The sequence below is a fragment of the Oncorhynchus keta genome, chromosome 13 (genome assembly GCF_023373465.1).
Source record: "Oncorhynchus keta strain PuntledgeMale-10-30-2019 chromosome 13, Oket_V2, whole genome shotgun sequence".
NCBI lineage: Eukaryota > Metazoa > Chordata > Actinopteri > Salmoniformes > Salmonidae > Oncorhynchus > Oncorhynchus keta.
Window position 1 is genome coordinate 15,903,071 of NC_068433.1, and position 23,978 is coordinate 15,927,048.

General features: G+C 44.0%; 1 protein-coding gene across 1 annotated transcript in view; it reads right to left on the reverse strand.

Annotated features, from left to right (window-relative positions):
- The window catches only part of LOC118391935 (regulator of G-protein signaling 12-like), a 71,956-nt gene that overhangs the window by 11,317 nt on the left and 36,661 nt on the right, over positions 1 to 23,978 (reverse strand). The window contains exons 4-15 of the mRNA XM_035783446.1: positions 15,569 to 15,590; positions 13,663 to 13,835; positions 12,542 to 12,634; positions 12,107 to 12,250; positions 11,541 to 11,720; positions 11,032 to 11,185; positions 9,500 to 9,597; positions 8,526 to 8,720; positions 3,352 to 3,425; positions 1,777 to 1,903; positions 1,135 to 1,234; positions 442 to 512 (exon numbers count right to left, since the gene is read on the reverse strand). Coding sequence (XP_035639339.1) covers positions 442 to 512; positions 1,135 to 1,234; positions 1,777 to 1,903; positions 3,352 to 3,425; positions 8,526 to 8,720; positions 9,500 to 9,597; positions 11,032 to 11,185; positions 11,541 to 11,720; positions 12,107 to 12,250; positions 12,542 to 12,634; positions 13,663 to 13,835; positions 15,569 to 15,590 — 1,431 coding nt within the window. The remainder of the gene's footprint in view (positions 1 to 441; positions 513 to 1,134; positions 1,235 to 1,776; positions 1,904 to 3,351; positions 3,426 to 8,525; positions 8,721 to 9,499; positions 9,598 to 11,031; positions 11,186 to 11,540; positions 11,721 to 12,106; positions 12,251 to 12,541; positions 12,635 to 13,662; positions 13,836 to 15,568; positions 15,591 to 23,978) is intronic.

Consider the following 23,978-nt stretch of genomic DNA (forward strand, 5'->3'; position numbering starts at 1 on the left):
CAGATTTACTTACACTGTGAGTGTTTAAGTGTTTGCACCTGTTGCCCTGTTATTTTCAGAAGTAAAGAAAAAAATAAACATAAAACACAGGCCCGTTGTTCCTTTTATGTGTGTTGTTTATTTGATGCGTGTTGTTTTGTTGGAGCTTAGTAAATCAGGTTAATGTAATATCCCTAGGGGACAAGGTCAGATTTCAACTATAAAGGCGATCTGGAGGCTGAACTACAAAGCAGGGGGTCAGTCAGTGTTCAAGTCAGCTGCAGCCAGCATTCAAGCAAGGAAACCACTTGGAACAAAGTAGAGTAGAGCACTTGAGCAATTATTATGTGACGTTAAATTGTTAAGAAGCAGCATAGCAGGGGAGCCGGAGACAGAACATTTAGAAGTTTAAGGATACTTGAGAAAAGTGAAGACAGGGATAAAATAAGGAAGTCTCCTTACTGTTGCTGAAAGACTCCTGCTGGTCAAAGATGGCAGATGGGCTTTCAAGGAGGCTGACTTGGACTTGGAATCTATAGATAGAGAAAAACAGTATGGAGGTGAATCTGAGCCAACGAGCCATCCCATGCATCCTCCATAACTCTGATATCTTTGCTTACCACTAGAAGTAAGTGGGACAACAAAACAGGACATAGATTACAAGAGCGGTTTGAATTCCTGGAAACAGATGGGCTGAAGTGCACGGTCAATATTGGAAAAATGTCGCCGCATTGGGGGTTTGAGTATTCCAGTGAGCCTCTATTAGCCTGGTCCCAGATCTGTTTGTGCCGTCTTGATAACTCCTATGGACAGTAACCATAGGTGTTGGTATAATCAGTGTCAGTGTGCAAGCTTAGCATGTAGCGCTGCCTCCCTGAACCTACCTCTGACTGGGCTTGAACCAGACTGCCCGTGCAAACCGTCTGAGCTATACAACAGGTACCAATTGGATAGCTCTAACAGTGACATTTCAAGCTAGCTGTGGAGTGAGCTTGTGGTACGTTCTTAGCTTGGTTACACTAGCAAAACAAACAGATCTGGGACCATGCAAGGTCACTGTAGGAGTGAGTGGAAACAGTGACCATCTTCAGGGTTGGTTGACCTTGTCTGTTGTCTTAGCGTGTGTTTTGGAGTTTGGTGCGGTGGCGGTTTTACCTTTCCCTAAAGCAGAGGGATCTGCTCTTTCCAGCACTATGCGCAGGCCGTCGAGGCTGGATATTGGCGCCCCTAGGTCTAAAGGCTCCGTTTCTCCACTCTGTCAAAATACACAGCATTTTAGCAAGTTATCTTGCTAGCATTATTAGCATGTTCCCATCCATTTCAACAGATTAGGATGATGCCATATGAGCATGTCATTCAAACATGTAGCGTATCATCTCAACTTCTGTGTATTATCATTAACCATGTAAGACATGGAAGCCCTCGCTCTATTTAGAATGTGGCTTTAGCTTCCTGTATAATACTGGGGTAAAAGCTTGGAAACACACCACAGGACAAAAATAAACCAGCTAACTGGCAAGGATTTGGGGGAAAGGGAGGAGATTTTCTACCCCCTTCCTCCCTCATGTTTCAGGAGTGTAGTCATTCATAATTATAGCCCTCTCTCTGCAAAATCTGAGGCTGGTTGAGTCAGAATGAGCTAACCACCCAGTAACATTTGAAGAGCATGAGGTTCCTTCCCCCTTCCAAGCCAATGACACTCCACCCAGTGTCACTGTCATGCTCTACAGAAGAGATGGGGTGGGTTAGATACACAGCTGCAAACAGAAAACCTTGAGGCGACCCAGCCAGACTTACTATTTTGGCCACCAGATCGTTGAGGTGGAGGCCATACTTCGCCACGACAGGGCGCAGGACCTCGGTGACGGGTTTGGTGGGTTTGGCCTTCAAGCCTACGGACCGGTTAATGGGTACCAGGTCTAGCCTAAAAATAGAGGGAAAATAAATATACAGATACTTTCTCTTACCCAATCACACGATTTCTTTAAGATTCTCTTGGGAGAATGGAGGTGCGAAGTGTTATGTCAAATTTTACATTGGTAAATAAAAAGGGTGGAATGTGAGAGAGAGCAAGAGAGAGATATATAGAGACATAATAATATAGAGATAGACTATATGTGGGGACACCTGCTCATCGAACATCTCATTCCAAAATCATGTGCACTTACATTTACATTACATTTAAGTCATTTAGCAGACGCTCTTATCCAGAGCGACTTACAAATTGGTGCATTCACCTTATGACATCCAGTAGAATAGTCACTTTACATGGAGTTTGTCCCCCTTTGCTGCTATAACAGCCTCCACTCTTCTGGGAAGGCTTTCACTAGATGTTGGAACATTGGTGCATTGGTGTTGGTGTTAATTGGTGAACATTGGTTTTCAATGGGGTTGAGGTCAGGTCTCTGTGCAGGCCAGTCAAGTTCTTCCACACCAATCTCGACAAACCATTTCTGTATGACCTCGCTTTGTGCACATGGGCATTGTCATGCTGAAACAGGAAAGGGCCTTCCAAGTTGCCACCAAGTTGGAAGCACAGAATTGTCTATAATGTCATTGAATGCTGAATTGTTAAGATTTCCCTTCACTGGAATTAAGGGCCTTGCCCGAACCAGGAATAAACATCCCCAGACCATTATTCCTCTACCAAACATTACAGTTGGCACTATGCATTTGGGCAGGTAGCGTTCTCCTGGCATCTGCCAAACCCAGATTAATCCGTCGGACAGCCAGGTGGTGAAGCATGATTCATCACTCCAGAGAACGCATTTCCTCGCACTTCCAGTCCAATGGCGGCGAGCTTTACACCACTCCAGCCGATGCTTGGTATTGCACAGTGTGATCTTAGGCTTGTGTGTGGCTGCTCGGCCATGGAAACCCATTTCATGAAGCTCCAGAGGAACAGTTTTTGTGCTGATCTTGCCTCCAGAGGCAGTTTGGAACTCGGCAGTGAGTGTTGCAAGCGAGGACTGACGATTTTTACGAGCTACGCACTTCAGCACTCGGCGGTCCCGTTCTGTGAGCTTGTGTGGCCTACCATTTCACGGCTGAGCTGCTGTTGCTCCTAGACATTTCCACTTCACAATAACAGCACTTAGTTGACCGAGGCAGCTCTATCAGGGCAGAAATTGGACGAACTGACTTGTTGGAAAGGTGGCATCCTATGACGGTGCCACGTTGAAAGTCACTGAGCTCTTCCGTACGGGCAATTCTACTGCCAATGTTTGTCTCTGGAGATTGCATAGCTCTGTGCTCGATTTTATACACATGTCAGTAACAGGTGTGGCTGAAATAGTCAAATCCACTCATTTGAATGGTTGTCCACATACTTTTTTGCCATGTAGTGTATACAGTAGATGCATCTGCTATTACCTGAAAAGGGTGCGCTTTTCCATCCTGAGTTCCCGTGAGCTGAGGGTCATGCAATCTTGGTCCAGCACTAAAGGCTAAACAAAATGAAAACAACATGAAAAACTACTCATAAAGCCATGAAGCAATGCCAAACCAATATAATGATAATAATATATATGCCATTTAGCAGACGCTTTTATCCAAAACGCCATTAATCACGGCTCCATTTCTTCACTGCACGGAACCTTTTAAGTGCACGTGTTTCCGCACGGAACCTTTTCAGCGCAGAACCCAGCATGGAACACAGCTACAGTTTTTTTGCCGTTTTTAGCTAAATCGCTGAAGACTGTGTGCCTCTAGCCCAAATCATGTATTACATTTAAAAATAAAATGTTTTTACCTTTATTTTTCTAGGCAAGTCAGTTAAGAACAAATTCTTATTTTCAATGACGGCCTACCGGGAAACAGTGGGTTAACTGCCTTGTTCAGGGGCAGAGTGGTAACGTGGGTGCAAGCAGTTGCTCCCGACGCCACTTGGGTAGACCACCAAGAGGCTCTTGCTGCCAAGGGAATGCCTGACAGCTTGAAAGATGTTTTGGACACTACAGTGAAAATTGTTAACTTTGTTAAAGCAAGGCCCCTGAACTGTTGTGTATTTTCTGCACTATGCAATGATATGGGCAGTAACCATGTAACACTTTTACAACATACAGCAGTGCGCTGGTTATCAAGGGGCAAAGTATTGACATGTTTTTTTTAAATTGAGAGTTTTCTTAACTGACCATAATTTTCACTTGTCTGACCGCTTGCATGATGATGAGTTTCTCACACGACTGGCCTATCTGGGTGATGTTTTTCTCGCCTGAATGACCTGAATCTAGGATTACAGGGAAATTCTGCAACTATATTCAATGTGCGTGACAAAATTGAGGCTATGATTTGAGAAACAGACGCCTCACAAGTCCTCAACTGGCAGCTTGGTTAAATAGTACCCGCAAAACAGCAGTCTCAACGTCAACAGTGAAGAGGCGACTCCAGGATGCTGGCCTTCTAGGCAGAGTTCCTCTGACCAGTGTCTGTGTTTTTTCACCCATCTTAACCTTTTCTTTTTATTGGCCATTCTGAGATATGGCTTTTTCTTAGCAACTCTGCCTAGAAGGCCAGCATCTCACTGTCACGTTCACTGTCTTCAAACTCCCTGTCATAGATGAGCCATGGCGCAGCGTGCATGTAATTCCACATCTTTCAATAAAGTGAAACTTTCACCAAAAAAACAGGTAAACAGAATCCGAACGTGACACAACCGTGGCGCACACAAACACACACAGAAAATAAATAATTACCCACAACATTAGGTGGGAAAAAGCCTGCCTAAGTATGATTCCCAATCAGAGACAACGATAGACAGCTGCCTCGGATTGAGAACCACACTCGGCCAAAAACAAAGAAATAGAAAACATAGAATGCCCACCCAAATCACACCCTGACATAACCAAATAGAGAAATAAAACAGCCCACCCGGACCCAGGGGAGGTTCCGGGTGGGCATCTATCCTCGGTGGCGGCCCCAGTTCGGGACGTAGCCCCCACTCCGCACACTGATCCCTCCACTTCCGTGGAACCGGACCATGGATCGTCGCCAGAGACTGAGGACCGTGGATTGTTGCCGGAGGAACCGGACCATGGATCATCACCGGAGTCTCACGGATTGGGAACCCCCACTGGAGGCTCCGGACTGCAGACCCCCGCTGGGTTACCGAGACTCCGGACCGCTGCTGGAAACTTCGGACTAGGGACCGTCGTTGGAGGCTCCGGACTGGAGACCGTCGCTGGAAGCTCCGGACTGGGGACCGTCGCTGGAAGCTCCGGACTGGGTCTGTCGCTGGAGGCTTCGTGCCTTGGATTTTCGCTGCCGGCTCCGGGCCATGGATCAGCACTGGAGGCTTCCTGTCATGGATCATCACTACAGGCTCCGGGCCATGGATCATCACTGGAGGCTTCGTGCCATGGATCATCACTGGAGGCTTCGTGCCATGGATTATCACTGGAGGCTCCAGGCCATGGATTATCACTGGAGGCTTTGTGCCATTGATCATGAATACTGGCTCCGGGCCATGGATCATCACTGGAAGCTTCGTGCCATGGATCATCACTAGAGGCTTCGTACATGGAGCCAGAACAGGTCTCACCGGACTGAGGAGATGTACTGTAAGCCTGGTGCATGGAGATGCCACAGGGCTTGCCAGGCTGAGACATACTGGAGGCCTTGTACGTGGAACCGGAACAGGTCTTGGGGATTGGGGAGATGCACTGGAAGCCTGGTGCATGGAGCAGGCACCGGATACACTGGGCCGTGGAGGCGCACTGGAGGTCTCGAGCATAGAGCTGGCACAACCCGTCTTGGCTGGATGCTTACTTTCGCCCGGGAAATGCGGGGCGCAGATACAGGACGAATTGGGCTGTGAAGTGCACTGGAGACACAGTGCGCATCACTGCATAACACAGTGCCTGACCAGTCACACGCTCCCCACGGTAAGCATGGGGAGTTGGCTCAGGTCTAAACCCTGACTCTGCCAATCTCTCCATGTGCCGACCCCAAACATTTTTTTGGAGCTGCCTCTCGGGCTTCCATTGTTGATTAAACTACTCGTATCATCGCCGTTCCGCTCTCGCTGCCTCCCTCTGCTCCCTTGGACGGCGATACTCTCCGGCCCTTGTCCAGGGTCCTTCTCCATCCAGGATTTCTTCCCGTGTCCACTACTGCTGGCCACGCTGCTTGGTCGGTTTTTGGTGGGTAATTCTGTCATGTTCACTGTCTTCAAACTCCCTGTCATAGATAATTCCACATCTATTAATAAATTGAAACTTAGATAAACAGAAACCAAACGTGAAGCAACACAAACACACACAGAAAATAAATAATCACCCACAACATTAGGTGGGTAAAAGGCTGCCTAAGTATGATTCCAAATCAGAGACAACGATAGACAGCTGCCTCTGATTGGGAACCACTCAGCCAAAAACAAAGAAATAGAAAACATAGAATGCCCACCCAAATCACACCCTGACCTAACCAAATAGATAAATAATCAAATCAAATCAAATGTATTTATATAGCCCTTCGTACATCAGCTGATATCTCAAAGTGCTGTACAGAAACCCAGCCTAAAACCCCAAACAGCAAGCAATGCAGGTGTAGAAGCACGGTGGCTAGGAAAAACTCCCTAGAAAGGCCAAAACCTAGGAAGAAACCTAGAGAGGAACCAGGCTATGTGGGGTGGCCAGTCCTCTTCTGGCTGTGCCGGGTGGAGATTATAACAGAACATGGCCAAGATGTTCAAATGTTCATAAATGACCAGCATGGTCGTATAATAATAAGGCAGAACAGTTGAAACTGGAGTAGCAGCACGGTCAGGTGGACTGGGGACAGCAAGGAGTCATATAAAACAGCTCTCAGGTCAGGGCGTGACACCCAGAGTCGCCTCTTCACTGTTTGTCACACCCTGATCTGTTTCACCTGTCCTTGTGATTGTCTCCACCCCGCTCCAGGTGTTGCCCATCTTCCCCATTATGCCCTATGTATATATACCTGTGTTCTCTGTTTGTCCGTTGCCAGTTCGTCTTGTTTGTTCAAGTCAACCGGTGTTTTGTGTCTCAGCTCCTGCTTTTTCCAGTCTCTTTTCTCTCGCCCTCCTGGTTATGACCCTTGCCTGTCCTGACTCCGAGCCCGCCTGCCTGATCAATCTGCCTGCCCCTGACCCTGAGCCTGCCGGCCTGTACCTTTTCCCCCCTTTGGGTTACCGACCTCTGCCTTGCCTTGACCCCGAGCCTGCCTGCCGCCCGGTACCGTTGCCCCACCTCTGGTTTACTGACCCCTGCCTGCCTTGACCAGTCTATTGCCTGCCCCTGTTTGGAATATTAAACTATTGTTTATTCGATGTGGTCTGCATCTGGGTCTTACCTTCATATGTGATACTGTTGACGTTGAGACTGGTGTTTTGCGAGTACTATTTAATGAAGCTGACTGTTGAGGAATTGTGAGGTGTCTGTTTCTCAAACTAGACACTCTAATGTACTTGTCCTCTTCCTCAGTTGTGCACCGGGGCCTAACACTCATCTTTCTATTCTGATTAGAGACCATTTGCTCTGTTCTGTGAAGGGAGTGGTACACGGCGTTGTACGAGATCTTCAGTTTCTTGGCAATTTCTCCCATGGAATAGCCTTTATTTCTCAGAACAAGAATAGACTGACGAATTTCAGAAAAAAGTTATTTGTTTCTGGCCATTTTGAGCCTGTAAAGAAGGCCAGTTGTATTGCTTCTTTAATCAGGACAACAGTTTTCAGCTGTGCTAACATAATTGCAAAATAGTTTTCTAATGATCAATTAGCCTTTTAAAATTATGAACTTGGATTAGCTAACACAACGTGCCATTGGAACACAGGAGTGATGGTTGCTGATAATGGACCTCTGTACCCCTATGTAGATATTCCAGCTACAATAGTCATTTACAACATTAACAACATCTACACTGTATTTTTGATCAATGTTATTTTAATGGACAAAAAAAATGTGCTTTTCTTTCAAAAACAAGGACATTTCTAAGTGACCCCAAACTTTTGAACGGTAGTGTATATAGGTCTATGCTATGCATCATCACCTTAGAAAGCGCTGTCCATTTCGTTGTATTAGGCTTTGAAACAACATCCACAAGGACCATATTTTACACTCAATTTCAACCTGTTGTTGAACCTCTTTCTTCAACTTGATCAATCACAGTGAGGTGAGTTTTTAAAGCACAATACTGTTTTGATGATAAGTATTTGATGTGAATTTCAATTGTGTTTGCATTGATGTCAGAGTGGTTAGAGGGACAATAGAGCCCTGAGTTCCAGGCCACGTGGAATTTTACTGATGTCATGACTCATAACTGCCAGTGTGGCGGTAATATGGTCACTGCAACAACCCTACCAGTAACGCCAAGCACTGCTTTTTAAATGGAAAAATCTTTCTTTAGGGCCAAATTTGAGCAAATTCTAAAATTGCGATTAATCACGATTAATAATGCCATTAACTCGATTCATTATTTTAATCGTTTGACAGCCCTACTTAATACATCAATGAATCTGGATAATGTCACTCTAAATCCACATTGAGATGCACAGTAACTGTGCTAAGAATCAGTGTGCTTCCCTCACCTTCTCTCCTCCCACCAGGAAGAGGTCGACAGCGACCATATTGATGCAGAGTTTCTGACAGAGGACCCGGAGCACCTCCCTGATGGTGGCTCCCGACCGCAGGGTCACAGAGGAGCACGAGCCATCCGGCAAGGTCACATTGCAGTGCTTGGCGGACAACCTGTCCCACACCGGCACTGAGTGACGATTGTCCCCCTACACAGGACAAACCATAGTCAGAGATAGAACTCCATAGAAGCAAGAGAGAGGACCAAGAGTTAAAAACAGCAACAATGTCTCTATGTCTTGTATTGTATGTAGTGTTTAATGTTCGTCCTGTCTGCGAACCAAATTTCCTTATGGGGTAAAAAAAAAACTACATTGAACATCTGAACCTTTAAATGAACCCCCATTAAGTCTGTCACGCCCTGACCTTAGTTTTCTATGTTTTATGTATTATTTTGGTCAGGTCAGGGTGTGACGAGGGTGGGTATGTTTGTTTGTCCTGTCTAGGTTTTTTTGTATATCTAGGGGTGTTTGTTAGTCTAGGTTTATTATAGGTCTATGGTGGCCTGAATTGGTTCCCAATCAGACATAGCTGTTTATCGTTGTCTCTGATTGGGGATCCTATTTAGGTTGCCATTTTCCATTTTGGTTTTGTGGGTTATTGTCTATGTGTAGTTGCCTGTCAGCACTAGTGTTATATAGCGTCACGTTAGTTTGTTTAGTGTTTTTCCTTCATTAAAAGAAGAATGTATGCTTATCACGCTGCGCCTTGGTCTCATCGTTATGACGAACGTGACGAAGTCATATGTTTCATATCACACCTGTCATAACCATTTTGACAGCGGCATACCCAAGCCAAGAGGACTTTCAGGCAACATGCCACAAGACTAAACAGAGTCGTGATCTGTATAATGTCTGCTTCTACTACAGCGCTATCTTGGTTCAGTGTTGCCATGGTGACCTGGCCTGGCCGTGCATGCGGATGTTACCTCGATCTTGCCCGCTGAACAGGAAGTGGCCAGCTCCAGACTGGCACCTGAGGACAAGGAGCCCTGTGATTCCCTCCGACCGTTGCTGCCCCAGGAATCTACCCAACACAGGAAGGCCAGGGAGGTCAGAGGTCACAGTTAGGAATTCATTCCACATATACACAGAAAACGTACCAGTATTGCGATTATTTTTTCCATGCAAAAAATGAGAACAAGAAGCAGTTCCTTTAAAAACCAACTGTATGTACAATATTGTGTGCTATAGCTCGGGAAATAAATACATGTGACTCTGGATGACAACATAATGATGTTTGTTTCCAACATTAGGTCTGTTTACCTTTGTGGGGGTTTTTCGCTGCCACGATACAAACTAGTAGCGCAATACTGGTATCATCCCATCCCTACTTACTATCCATGTATCATCACAACACAGCTACACACAAGACAAGCTACTATCCATGCTTCATCACAACACAGCTACACATAAAAGACAAGCTACTATCCATGCATCATCACAACACAGCTACACATAAAAGACAAGCTACTATCCATGCATCATCACAACACAGCTACACATAAAAGACAAGCTACTATCCATGCATCATCACAACACAGCTACACATAAGACAAGCTACTATCCATGCATCATCACAACACAGCTACACATAAAAGACAAGCTACTATCCATGCATCATCACAACACAGCTACACATAAAAGACAAGCTACTATCCATGCATCATCACAACACAGCTACACATAAAAGACAAGCTACTATCCATGCATCATCACAACACAGCTACACATAAGACAAGCTACTATCCATGCATCATCACAACACAGCTACACATAAAAGACAAGCTACTATCCATGCATCATCACAACACAGCTACACACAAGACAAGCTACTATCCATGCATCACAACACAGCTATAAAAGACAAGCTACTATCCATGCATCATCACAACACAGCTACACATAAGACAAGCTACTATCCATGCATCATCACAACACAGCTACACATAAAAGACAAGCTACTATCCATGCATCATCACAACACAGCTACACATAAGACAAGCTACTATCCATGCATCATCACAACACAGCTACACATAAAAGACAAGCTACTATCCATGCATCATCACAACACAGCTACACATAAAAGACAAGCTACTATCCATGCATCATCACAACACAGCTACATATAAAAGACAAGCATCAACACAACTACATATAAAAGACAAGCTACTATCAAGGGAAAACATTTGTGTAACATTGCCAATGACATAAATCAGATGAAGCTCAAAACACCATTTGAAATGCTGCTTCAGGAGTTCACCTTTCATCATAACGAATTTATAGCATGCAGTGCTGTGCTGTGTATTGCCTGACCAAAGAACATAATGCATGCCAGAAAGCTTCATGTCAATATTGAAACCATACACAAGAAGTTCCCTCACAGGAAAAAAACATTATTTGAATTGAATACATAAGATTAACTCCTTGTGACATTCTATGACTGAGAATTGCTGACCGAGGTTGATTTCTCCAATGTCCTTTTTCTTGGGTCCCTTTCCGAAGCTCCGGTTCCGGGACCAAGAAAAGAAGGTGCTCCGTTTCTTATGCTCATCATGCTCGTCTCCGGGGTCCTCATTAAGTGACCTTCCTGACCTCTGCTTCCTTGCCTCCTATTGGTCAAAAAAACAACTAGGTCAAACAACATGTCTAACACCTGGGTTGTATACATTAGTGCACAACGTAGCAAACCGTTTTGCTATTGAAAACATTTAGGGAAACAAAGGAAATTGCAATGGAAGATTTGTTTCTTATTGGACAAGTTCAGGTAGTCCCCTTTGGTCTGTTTTCTTCCATTTGGTATCTAGTGAATATGACCCTGATGTTTTGAAGGTTAACAAACACCTATACTGGCTACAACACAAAATGTGCATCCCACAGGCGAATGACACAAACATCTGCGATGGTTTCTAAGACAATAGCAGATACTATTTTGGCTGTTAAGGTTACTTTAGTACAAGGCGATACCTTAATGGGCGTGGAGAGGGAGAGGGAGGAGCTGGCGCTGTGCTTGGAGGGGGCGGGGCTACAAGGGATCTGGTAGGGGTCAGGTAAAGGTCGTCCCTCCACCTCGGCCAGCATGCACTCCTGATACAGGCCAGACTTGAGGAACCTGGAGTAGCTGTCAAACTTCATCAGGTTGAAGATCTACAGACAAAATGGGGAAAGAAAAGGGACTGGTGTTACAAAGGGTCACAATCAGTTATGACATGTGTTATGACATATGTGGTAATAGCTATGATTAAGTCATGTTTGTAACAACATTGGACAGATCTACACTGACGTTGTACAGGCCTGTGAGTTTGTGGGGGTGTGTGCCAGTTTGTGTTTGACCTTGGTAAAGCACAATAGCCATTTTGGAAACAGGCAGATGACACTGAATAATACAAATTGTTCCAGCAGTGCTGCCCCGGCAGTTGACACTGTGCTGCTCCCAGCCTTATGTGTGTGTGTATAAGGGAGGGTTGACAATAAAGTATATTATTATTTATTCAACAACATAACATAGAGTAGTAGGCAGTTGGTCCTCTCACTTGTAATTGCTGAGCCTTGAACATGTTTGGACATGGGGAGGTGAGGACGTCGTCGGCCAGTTGGGCCTGACTGTCGATGTTGACCGGCGTGGTGGCTTTACTGGACAGGAAGCTGTTGTAGATCTCCCCTGCCCTCTGGGATAGCTGGAGAGGAGAGGAATATGTTTTAAAAACACACACACAACTATGACATAACTTAGTCCATTGTTATGAAGGGGACTGATTCTGGTGTTTTACACACAGATCCTCACTCAGCCACACAAGGTGCTGCACAACCAGCACTTCTAAAGGCACCAAGGAATTGTCTATCGAGACACACAGACATGTCCAGTATATTGAGGGCTCTTTTTTAATTAATCCATGACATCCAAAGCCTATGGACAAGATAAGAAAGTATGGTTTGGTCTTGGTGATGTGTACAAGGAAGAACCTTACCTGCTTTTTGTCCGTTGCAGGTATATGACTGAAGTATTCGCAGCCCTGCCAGAACAAGATATTCTCCTCACTGAATTCCTTCTTGAGGAATTCCTGTGGAGACACAAACAACAGCTTTATCATACCTGCAGTAAGCCTGGAGTGTCCGGGTCCAGTGTTGATTGGCTATTGATGGATTCTGGGTTCTAACGCCTAAACTTGAAATAGGGTTAATTATCAGGTATCCTATTGAAATATTGAGTGCTATGGTTTAGATGGTCTACACCAGAAGTGGATGGTTATCTGTAGGAGGAAGGTGGGTGCAATTAAGCTTGGAATGTACTGAGTGTAGGGAAAACGATCATATGTGGCAGGCATTGATCAGGTGAGAGAGTCATGGATTAGTGATGAAGGGGGTTTAGGTCAGGTCAGGTCACGTTAAGGGAGAAGGAAAAGTTTATTGCCTGTATCACTTAGTATCCTGCCTAGCAATAAAGATACAATGTTTAGCAAGAAGGAAGAGACTCCATCCAAAGTGGGGTACATATACCACCACTTTTGTAAACATGTCTTTGTCGGTTCAGCTGTTCGATCCTTTGGGAAGAATAAACTTAGTTTAAGCTTTCATAGTGTCCGTCGAGTTCTTACTCTGATAATTAGAACCTAACACTATATAGTTGACTATTGCTTCTATTCCACAAGAAGAGAATGGTGTAACGCCTTCAAACTCAACTCTGGACCTCGAAGTCAGTTCCACTACGCTTTTTCATTGTTGCCCTCTAATCAGGAACCGATTTAGACCTGGGACACCAGGTGACGGAAATGAATTATCAGGTAGAACAAAAAACCAGCAGGCACTGGACCTCGTAGGGTAAGAGTTGAATACCCCTGTATGTCTGAGGTAACTTCACATTGATTTCATCATACAGAATGGAGAATGAGATAGAACTGTAACATCACGTAACATGCAAACTAAAACATAATTTGGGACGTCTGAGGAAGACGAGTATAGATTTCATCTAACAGAATAGAGAATGAGGAAGATAATGGACTGTTGAGTTTGTTGGGTTTCAGATCACATAACTAAACTAACAGTGAACTAAAATAAAACTCAATTTCCCAGAGTTCTTTACAGTACATACTGAGAAGTAGCGGACGCCAATGGGGTCCTGGAGCAGGCGCTCGAAGCAGGCGGCCCAGCTGGCCACCCGGCGCTCTGACAGCCTCCTGTGGCTGCCGGCGCCGGGCAGACTGCCATTGCTGTTCAGACTGCTCTGGCTGCAGCAGCCCTGGAGCTGCACACCACCACCATGGTCTGGAGAGAGAGGAAAATGGTAGGGAAAGTGGTTAGGGGACAACGGGGGTAGGGACCAGAACTGTTCTGACAACAACAGCCTTAAAGCTGCACTATAGTCTACAGCAGAGAAAAGTTAATTCAGGGACTCAATTCTAAGCTAGTTCAAAGAGAGGGAAGAAAATGCTATTAGTCCAAAACCACTCAAAAGAAGGGAATAGCTTGGGAACTGTGGAATCTAGAGAAAGAAGCCTATTTTAACAAGTACTTCCAATGACTCAGTTAGTGCCTGCTATCATGGCGGCAGATGCCCATTTCAAAGCCCCACCAACCAGAAAGCAAAATATCAAAAACACAAAAAGGAAGACAGTAAGGTCTGTTACCAAAATGCTCTTGAATGGTCAATGTCAGGCAAGAGAAGTGTTCACGATCTGCTTACGGAATTGAGGAATTGAGGAATTTTAAGCCTCTGTTGGGAGCTTTCTGAAAACACTACACAGATGAATCCATAGCCTCCAGCACCAGGGTATCTGATCACTGATAAACATGCACAAGCACAGGACAAATAATAATTACAAGTAGCCTCTAAATGCTATTGCAAATATTACATGACAACTTGGACACTGAATCATGACTGTTCGTGACTGACTACCTTACAATGTTGTGAGTAATGCCTCGGGATACAGTCTAACTATAGACGCTCATGCTTTTGTTAGCCAACTCGCCCAGCTGAATCAGTAGGTGTCAGCAGAGTTGTAAAGGCATAAAACAAGCTGGTTTTTACAAGCCCTCACATCTCCCATTAAAAGACGCAAGATATGTATTCCATTTTCTATTACACAAATCAATTTGTCCCAGACATTTGTTTATAATTTAATTTCAAAACTCTGCCAATTGACCTCAGTGACGTGATATTTGGTTTGGAGTTGACACGATATTTGGTATTTGGTTTGGAATCTTGAGTTTTCCAGCAGAGAGCAAATATGGGGCCTGTGTTGCTTTATAATGGGATGGTTTTCTGGATAAATAGCATAGAGTTTCTTCGCCACATGCTATTTGAAAGAGCTAAGCAGCTCCTCCAAAACCACAGCGCCATCGAACATGGCGTTCAGCAAACATTATTAAACGTCTGTGAAAGGGTAAACCAACAGCAAACACACAATCCCAAACCCTATCCTAAAACAGTGTTTCCCAACACCAGTCCTCCAGTGTCCCGAACTTCACACATTTTTTGTTGGAGCCCCAGACAAGCCCACCTGATTCAACTAATCATCGAGTCCTCAATAAGTGGAATCAGGTGAGTTTGTCTGGGGACACAACAAAAACTTGTGCTGGTTGGAATACTCGAGGAGTTGGGAAACCCTGTCGTAAAACCCCTGCACAAGAGCCTTTTGTTGAGGTCGTAAATAAATAGGTTGACATCATATTCTGTGAGCCTGTTTAATTCAATAACCTCAGAGTTGCGTGTTGTGGAGAGCTTAATAAACACACAATAAAAAGCAAACACAGGAAACGGAGAAAGCCGCTTTCAAGAAAAAGGCACACAAAAAGTGACTTTTATTGTTCAACAAAAAGGTCCATGGAGGGACAAAACGCCCCATTTGGCCCATGCTTGTTTTGGAACACTTTTGTTGAACTCAACTTAAAGCTTATTACTTAGCCTAGGTGCAGGAAGCAAAAACATGTGCTGTGTTCTGTCATCACAGATAAAGTGAATGTAAGAACAAGTGTAATGAAAAGAGAAATGTACTCACCACCTTCTGAGGAAGCAGCCGACTGAAAGACAACAAAAAGAGACATGAGTGAGAAGATGCCGTCATGACCTCCTCCTGCTCCGAGGCAAGGAACCACTGGAGCCTGAGCACAGAATGTCTCTATCAGTGTGTGTGTGTGTGTGTGTGTGTGTGTGTGTGTGTGTGTGTGTGTGTGTGTGTGTGTGTGTGTGTGTGTGTGTGTGTGTGTGTGTGTGTCTATTAATGTGGGTGGATCCAGCCCAGGGCCGCTGCCACACACACACACAGCTGTTCACACCTCAAGAATGGGTCCCACTTCTCACCACACACACACTCACTACCTATGACTCAACATGCTTTGGACACACAAAAACACACTCGGGGCACATGAACATGTTTGGAGATGCACACACTCTCTCTCTCACACACACACACACACACACACACACACACACACACACACACACACACACACACACACACACACACACACACACACACACACACACACACACACACACACACACACACACACACACACACACACACACACACACACACACACACACACACACACACAGACAAGAGCCAAGTGGCATGTTCCCTCTCACTGGTGTCATCATGAGGAGCCACTTAAGGGGTCGTTGCTTGCACTATAATAGGCCACTTTCACATGATAATTCAGGGGCTGAGTGGGCAATGAAAGTCTATACAAGACTATAGGCCATAGAGTGATCAGCAATTCTGACAAGCATCTTTGGAAAGAGAAAAAAATAATAATCACAAAGCCCAGGTGTGACCATTATGCTGATTCTGTTACAAAACGTTTTGTCTGTTTACTCCAAACGGAAAATGCAAGCAAGAGTTTCTATTGGACAAATTCAAGTAGGTCCCTCCCTGTTTGTTTCCGTCTGGTTCTTAAACAGTAAACGGTTTCCGTAATGAATACACCCTCGTGGAATTTCATTACTGGCATATTTATTAGTGAAATGGTCTCTTCTCTTCACAAGAATAGGTTGATTTTATGCAGCAGCTACAAATGTTTACTTAGCAAACAATTTGAAGACATTGCTGGTGAGAGAATGGCAGAAAACCAGGGATATCTATTAAGATTGGTTTAGTAAGGCTAAAATAAAGGTTTACAGCTGAAAGGCAAATATTTTCAAATGCAGCAGAAGAAATTAGTAGAGCATCGTTCAGCTTTGTCCAAGAACACACTATTAATCAGTGTGTTGGAGGATTCATTTAGAAAGAGAGACTGATTCCCTACGAGGTTATGAGAAGCCAGTGTGAACATGCTGGTAGATACAGTCACCTCCAAAATGATTGGCACCCTTGGTAAAGATGGGCAAAAAATACTCTAATACTATAATAAATTATACAAATACTGAGCTGTATTGTACGCTCAAAACAATTGAGAAATTCAATATTTCATAATAATACAATTACTCAGTGAAAGAGATTTTGTTTAACAAGTCATTTCAAAATATATCTAAAAGGGATAACTATGCAGCCTTTTTCTCAAATGTAAACATTTGATTGGAGAACACATTGGGAGGGATCTTTGACCATTCCTCCATACAGAATATTTCCAGGTCCTTGATATCCTTTGTTGGCCGGGGACTTTAATGCAGGGAAACTTAAATCAGTTTTACCTAATTTATATTTTCATGTTAAATGCGCAACCAGAGGGGAAAAAATCTATATCACCTTTACTCCACACACAAAGACAAAGCTCTCCCTCGCCCTCCATTTGGAAAATCTGATCATAATTCTATCCTCCTGATTCCTGCATACAAGCAAAAAATTAAAGCAGGAAGCACCACTGACTCGGTCTATAAAAAAAGTGGTCAGATGAAGCAGATGCTAAACTACAGGACTGTTTTGCTAGCACAGACTGGAAAATGTTACGGGATTCTTCCGATGGCATTGAGGAGTACACCTCATCAGTCACAGGCTTTAACAAGAAGTGCATTGAGGATGTCATCCCCACAGTAACTGTACGTACATACCAAAACCAGAAGCCATGGATTACAGGCAACATTTGCACTGAGCTAAAGGGTAGAGCTGCCAGTTTCAAGGTGCAGGACTCTAACCTGGAAGCTTATAAGAAATCCTGCTATGCCCTCCGACGAACCATCAAACAGGCAACCCGCCAATACAGGACTAAGATTGAATCGTACTACACCGGCTCAGACGCACATTGGATGTGGCAGAGCCTGCAAACTATTACAGACTACAAAGGGAAGCACAGCCGCGAGCTGCCCAGTGACACAAGCCTACCAGACGAGCTAAATCACTTCTATGCTCGTTTTGAAGCAAGCAACACTGAGGCTTGCATGAGAGCATCAGCTGTTCCAAACTACTGTGTGATCATGCTCTCCGTAGCCAACGTGGGTAAGACCTTTAAACAGGTCAACATTCACAAGGTCGCTAGGATGTGTGATCAAAGCAAGTGCTGACCAACTGGCAGGTGTCTTCACTGACATGTCCCTGATTGAGTCTGTAATACCAACATGCTTCAAGCAGACCACCATAGCCCCTGTGCCCAAGAACACTAATGTAACCTGCCTAAATGATTACGGACCCGTAGCACTCACGTCTGTAGCCATGAAGTGCACTGAAAGGCTGGTTATGGCTCACATTAACATCATTATCCGGGAATCCCTAGACCCACTTTAATTTGCATACCGCTCAAACAGATCCACAGATGATGCAATCTCTATTGCACTCCACACTGCCATCTCCCACTTGGACAAAAGGAACACCACGCGAAAATGCTATTGAGCGTGGCTGAGGTGCACCCGTGACCGGCTCGGAAACCAGATTGCACAGCGGAGAAGGTACAGTGGGATTCGAGATGGTCAGTGACCTGTTTGTTGACTTGGCTTTCGAAGACCTTAGAAAGGCAGGGCAGGATGGATATAGGTCTGTAACAGTTTGGGTCCAGGGTGTCTCCCCCTTTGAAGAGGGGGATGACTGTGGCAGCTTTCCAATCCTTGGGGATCTCAGGCGATATGAAAGAGAGGTTGAACAGGCTGGTAATAGGGGTTGCGACAATGGCGGCGGATAGTTTTAGAAAGAGAGGGTCCAGATTGTCAAGCCCAGCTGATTTGTACGGGTCCAGGTTTTGCAGCTCTTTCAGAACATCTGGTATCTGGATTTGAGTAAAGGAGAACCTGGAGAGGCTTGGGCGAGTAGCTGCGGGGGGGGTGGAGCTGTTGGCCGAGGTTGGAGTAGCCAGGCGGAATGCATGGCCAGCCGTTGAGAAATGCTTGTTGAAGTTTTCGATAATCATGGATTTATCGGTGGTGACCGTGTTACCTAGCCTCAGTGCATTGGGCAGCTGGGAGGAGGTTCTCTTTTTCTCCATGGACTTCACAGTGTCCCAGAACTTTTTGGAGTTGGAGCTACAGCATGCAAATTTCTGCCTGAAGAAGCTGGCCTTAGCGTTCCTGACTGACTGCGTGTATTGGTTCCTGACTTCCCTGAACAGTTGCATATCGCGGGGACTATTCGATGCTATTGCAGTCTGCCACAGGATGTTTTTGTGCTGGTCGAGGGCAGTCAGGTCTGGAGTGAACCAAGTTCTTAGTTCTGCATTTTTTGAACGGAGCATGAAGGCCTGCTCACAGAAGTGTTTTGGGGAGTGTTTGACAGTGATGAGGGGTGGTCGTTTGACTGCGGCTCCGTAGCGGATACAGGCAATGAGGCAGTGATCACTGAGATCCTGGTTGAAGACAGCGGAGGTGTATTTGGAGGGCAAGTTGGTCAGGATGACGTCTATGAGGGTGCCCTTGTTTACAGATTTAGGGTTGTACCTGGTGGGTTCCATGATGATTTGTGTGAGATTGAGGGCATCTAGCTTAGATTGTAGGACTGCCGGGGTCTTAAGCATATCCCAGTTTAGGTCACCTAACAGAACAAACTCTGAAGCTCGATGGGGGGCGATCAATTCACAAATGGTGTCCAGCACACAGCTGGGAGCTGAGGGGGGTCGGTAGCAGGCGGCAACAGTGAGAGACTTATTTCTGGAGAGAGTAATTTTCAAAATTAGTAGTTCGAACTGTTTGGGTATAGACCTGGAAAGTATGACATCTCTGCAGTAGACTGCAACTCCTCCCCCTTTGGCAGTTCTATCTTGACGGAAAATGTTATAGTTGGGTATGGAAATCTCAGAATTTTTGGTGGCCTTCCTGAGCCAGGATTCAGACACGGCAAGGACATCAGGGTTAGCAGAGTGTGCTGAAGCAGTGAGTAAAACAAACTTAGGGAGGAGGCTTCTGATGTTGACATGCATGAAACCAAGGCTTTTTCGATCACAGAAGTCAACAAATGAGGGTGCCTGGGGACATGCAGGGCCTGGGTTTACCTCCACATCACCCGCGGAACAGAGGAGGAGTCGTATGAGGGTGCGGCTAAAGGCTATCAAAACTGGTCTTCAGTATAGCCTCGATACTGTTATTTTCACTGTCATTTTACAGTAAAAAAAAAAATGTTTACTTATCTATTGTTTACCTAATACGTATTTTTTACTTAAAAAATGCACTGTTGGTTAGGGCCTGTAAGTAAAGCATTTCACTGTAAGGTCTACTACACCTGTTGTATTCGGTGCACGTGACAAATAAACTTTGATTTGATTTGATCATTTCGGGGACAGGAAAGTATTGCTATGCAAAATTAGCAAAGCTTAATGACAAAAGATTGCATAACAAGAGATAATTTAAATATCTTTGTGGACCTACTATTGGTCACAGCTGGGAGAAGCAATTTATGCATCTAAAATAACATCCTTCATTGATCAATGACTTGAGGAATATGACCAGACACATTTTGAACCCGCCCACTGACTGACTCAGTCTCAGAGTCAGTCAGTGGTAAATAATGTTGAACCACCTGAGGGTTAGGGATCACAGTCATGTGCACCCACTGTGGTCCATTCCATTTTGGGAGTGACAGTGACCATATTTAATCCCTGCAGGGTTTTCCCTCTCTCACAGAGGCGAAACAAAGGGCAGTCCCAAGAACCACAACATCTAGTCTTCACTCAAAAACCACAAGGCTGCTGAACCAACCGTATACAGATGGGTCCTAAAAGCCACCTCTTGTGTGGTGGCTAGAACATATACAGCCAGGAGTCAAAGGGAGAGAAGATGAGGGTTCAATAGAAAACAGAGAGGGGGGTGGGGGGTGGAGAATTCACCCACTCAACTGTTGCTTCAGTAGATCTCTCAGTTAAAAGTACTAAAAGCACCACCTTTAAATACAGAGTAGTCGCCAGTAACCACATTTTATTCTAAACTACAGACAGCCATCATCTGTGATATGACACACGTCTTGGTTAGTTTATAACTCGTAAAAAGTCCCTACTGAAACCATGCAATTGGGTCATTCTACGAAAGTGGTTGCTTTCCAGTCCGCCGCATTAACCACGAGGAAAAACACATTAAAAACGTCAGATAATAACACAAAATATATGTTTTTGTTTTAATTGAAGTGTTTTTGTGTTAATAAAACATATGTAGGTCAGTTCTATTGCAAAAAAAATGCTTTATATATCATAGCTTGTCCCTCGGGTCAAGAGTCATGGTTAAGTGACATTTAGAGTTGAAAATACATAATTTGTTTACACACTTTAAATGTCATAATACAAAGGAAAGTATTATAGTTATTTAGTGGATTACTAAACTAAAATATTAACTAAATATTATAAATAATTTACAGGGAATACCTCTCAATTTCATGTGCTTCGTGATACCATATTATAAAAACCACCATAATAAAAACATGCAACATGCTTGCCAGCCTCTTACTGGGTCAAAGGTTCTTCTGAGGTGGGGCTGTTTTCATGTGAAGCCTTAAGATGTGTCACCGGTGTTCCACAGTTTACAGTAAAGGGAAAAGGGAATTTGATCAAAATAATTGTGGTTTGAGCTACTATGGCCGCCATTTTTTCATTATCATGAAACTTTTCTGTCTTTGATTATATATTCAAATTAAATAGTCAAATTATATTCTGGAAAGCCTGAATTTTCATCCAAATATGGGTAATACCTGTCACGTCTAATCAAGGTGGGTGGAATCAGGCGCAGAGAGCAAATAGCGATAATAAGTTTATTCTCCGGTGAACAAAATAAACACGGTCAACCCAAAATACAAACAGGGTGAAATTATCCAAAACAGGATAACAGACTAACCGGAGAATAATAAACACAAAAACACTGACAGACGAAACGAATGACAAAATAAACAATACCGCACAAAACAAGGGCGGGACAACCTACATTATATACAGACACTAATTAACTAAACAACACACAGGTGAAAACAATCAGACAAAACCAACAGATACACGAAAAGGGATCGGTAGTGGCTAGTAGGACGGTGACGACGACCGCCGAGCACCGCCTGAACGGGCAGGAGAGCCAACCTCGACGAAGTCGTGACAATACCAGTAATAAAAAGGCTACAGTTTTTTTTGTATATGTTGTAAAATAGCAAAATACATTAAGCAGGCATGTTGTTAATTAACATTTTTAAGGGGTTTACTATTATCTGACTAAGTATTATTACTTTTTTAAACATAAAAATAAAATAGCTGGTCAAAATGCCACAATTTTCGTAGAACGACCCAGATATACAGGTGAGTGATGGGAAGCATAGAGGTTAAGTTCATTGGGCCAGTAACTGAAAAGTTGCTGGTTCGAATCCCCAAGCCGACTAGGTAAAAAATATGCCATTGTGCCCTTGAGCAAGGCACTTAACCCTCATTGTTCCTGTAAGTCGCTCTGGATAAGAGTGTCTGCTAAATGACTCAAATATCAACACAAAATCAGTCACTAGAGTAGAATGACATTTCAAGGCCTTGTGTTGTGTTACATTGATGGGAAAAACAGTTGAGATGTCAGCCATATCCTGTTCTTTAGGATGATGGACTTACCAACCAATCTTTCATTCATGTTGCCTCATAGGAGAGCATAATACAGCACATCTCATCATGACACATCGCGGATCATAGCCAACAAAGTACCTTCCCTCCTAAATCACTATGTGTCATATGAGAAGCATTTCTGATGAACGATAATTATACATGTCAGATCATGTCAGGTTGCCTTTCACATATGTAGGCTACACTTTACGACACATAATCCATAAAAAAATAGCAGATTCAACACTCCTTTGATTTATCTCGCCACACCTACGAAAGTTGTCACACTGTTGATTCACGAAACAGAGTGTGTGCGTGCCTGTGTCTCTGTGTGTGTGTGTGTGTGTGTGTGTGTGTGTGTGTGTGTGTGTGTGTGTGTGTGTGTGTGTGTGTGTGTGTGTGTGTGTGTGTGTGTGTGTGTGTGTGTGTGTGTGTGTGTGTGTGTGTGTGTGTGTGTGTGGTGACTGCCCACAGTGGTTGCTAGAACTACACACACACACACCTCTGTGTGTTTTCCAGCTCAGTATTTCTTCCACAGCAGTACACCCCTGTGAAGAGATCCAGTGATGGCTGCCCACCTCTGTTGTCTCAACTGCTCTGCTCTCATCCTCATGTTCACACCTCCAGGGACTGGCTCTATCCATGGGTGGCACTAGGCAGCAGGGCCGTAGCTATATATGAGGACTCTGAGGTCAGGACCTCTGTAATTTGTAAAAAATAAAATAAATAATTAGGAACTCAGTCGGAGTCTCAATTTACTGTTGAGGGTTAAAATAAAAGGTGCAATTTTGAAACTTTTTTTTGTTGTTCATCAGCTGGTAAATTTGTCTAGTTCGTCTGGACATCTAATCATGGCCCTTACCTCCAGGGGGGCCCACATTGATTTTGTTAGTCATCTCACTCAGATATCATATTAACATGGCATACATCATGGCAAAATGTGTCAAATTACAGGAAATTATATTTTAAAACTGCAGAAATTTCTCACCACCCCATGGCAAAATGTGTAGAACTGCAGGAATGTAGCTATAAAACTGCAACAACAGAAAAGGTACTGTAAAGCACATTTATTTGTTAACTTTTATTTAATAAAATGCTTTTTCTGCTAACAGATCCCTCTGTACGTATAAAATTGTAGTTTTTAATCCCAAGTTGTTGTGGCTAATTGTATAGCTAATATGTAAGTTGATTGAGATGAATGAAGCAAAAGCATCCAATCTGATAATGGCTTGGCATCCAAATCAAGACAAGCGTATGACAGCCATGTGTAATGAACATACAGTTGAAGTCGGAAGTTTACATACACTTAGGTTGGAGTCATTAAAACTCATTTTTCAACCACTCCACAAATTTCTTGTTAACAAACTATAGTTTTGGCAAGTCGGTTAGGACATCTACTTTGTGCATGACACAAGTAATTTTTTCAACAATCGTTTACAGACTGTTTCACTTATAATTCAATGTATCACAATTCCAGTGGGTCAGAAGTTTACATACACTAAG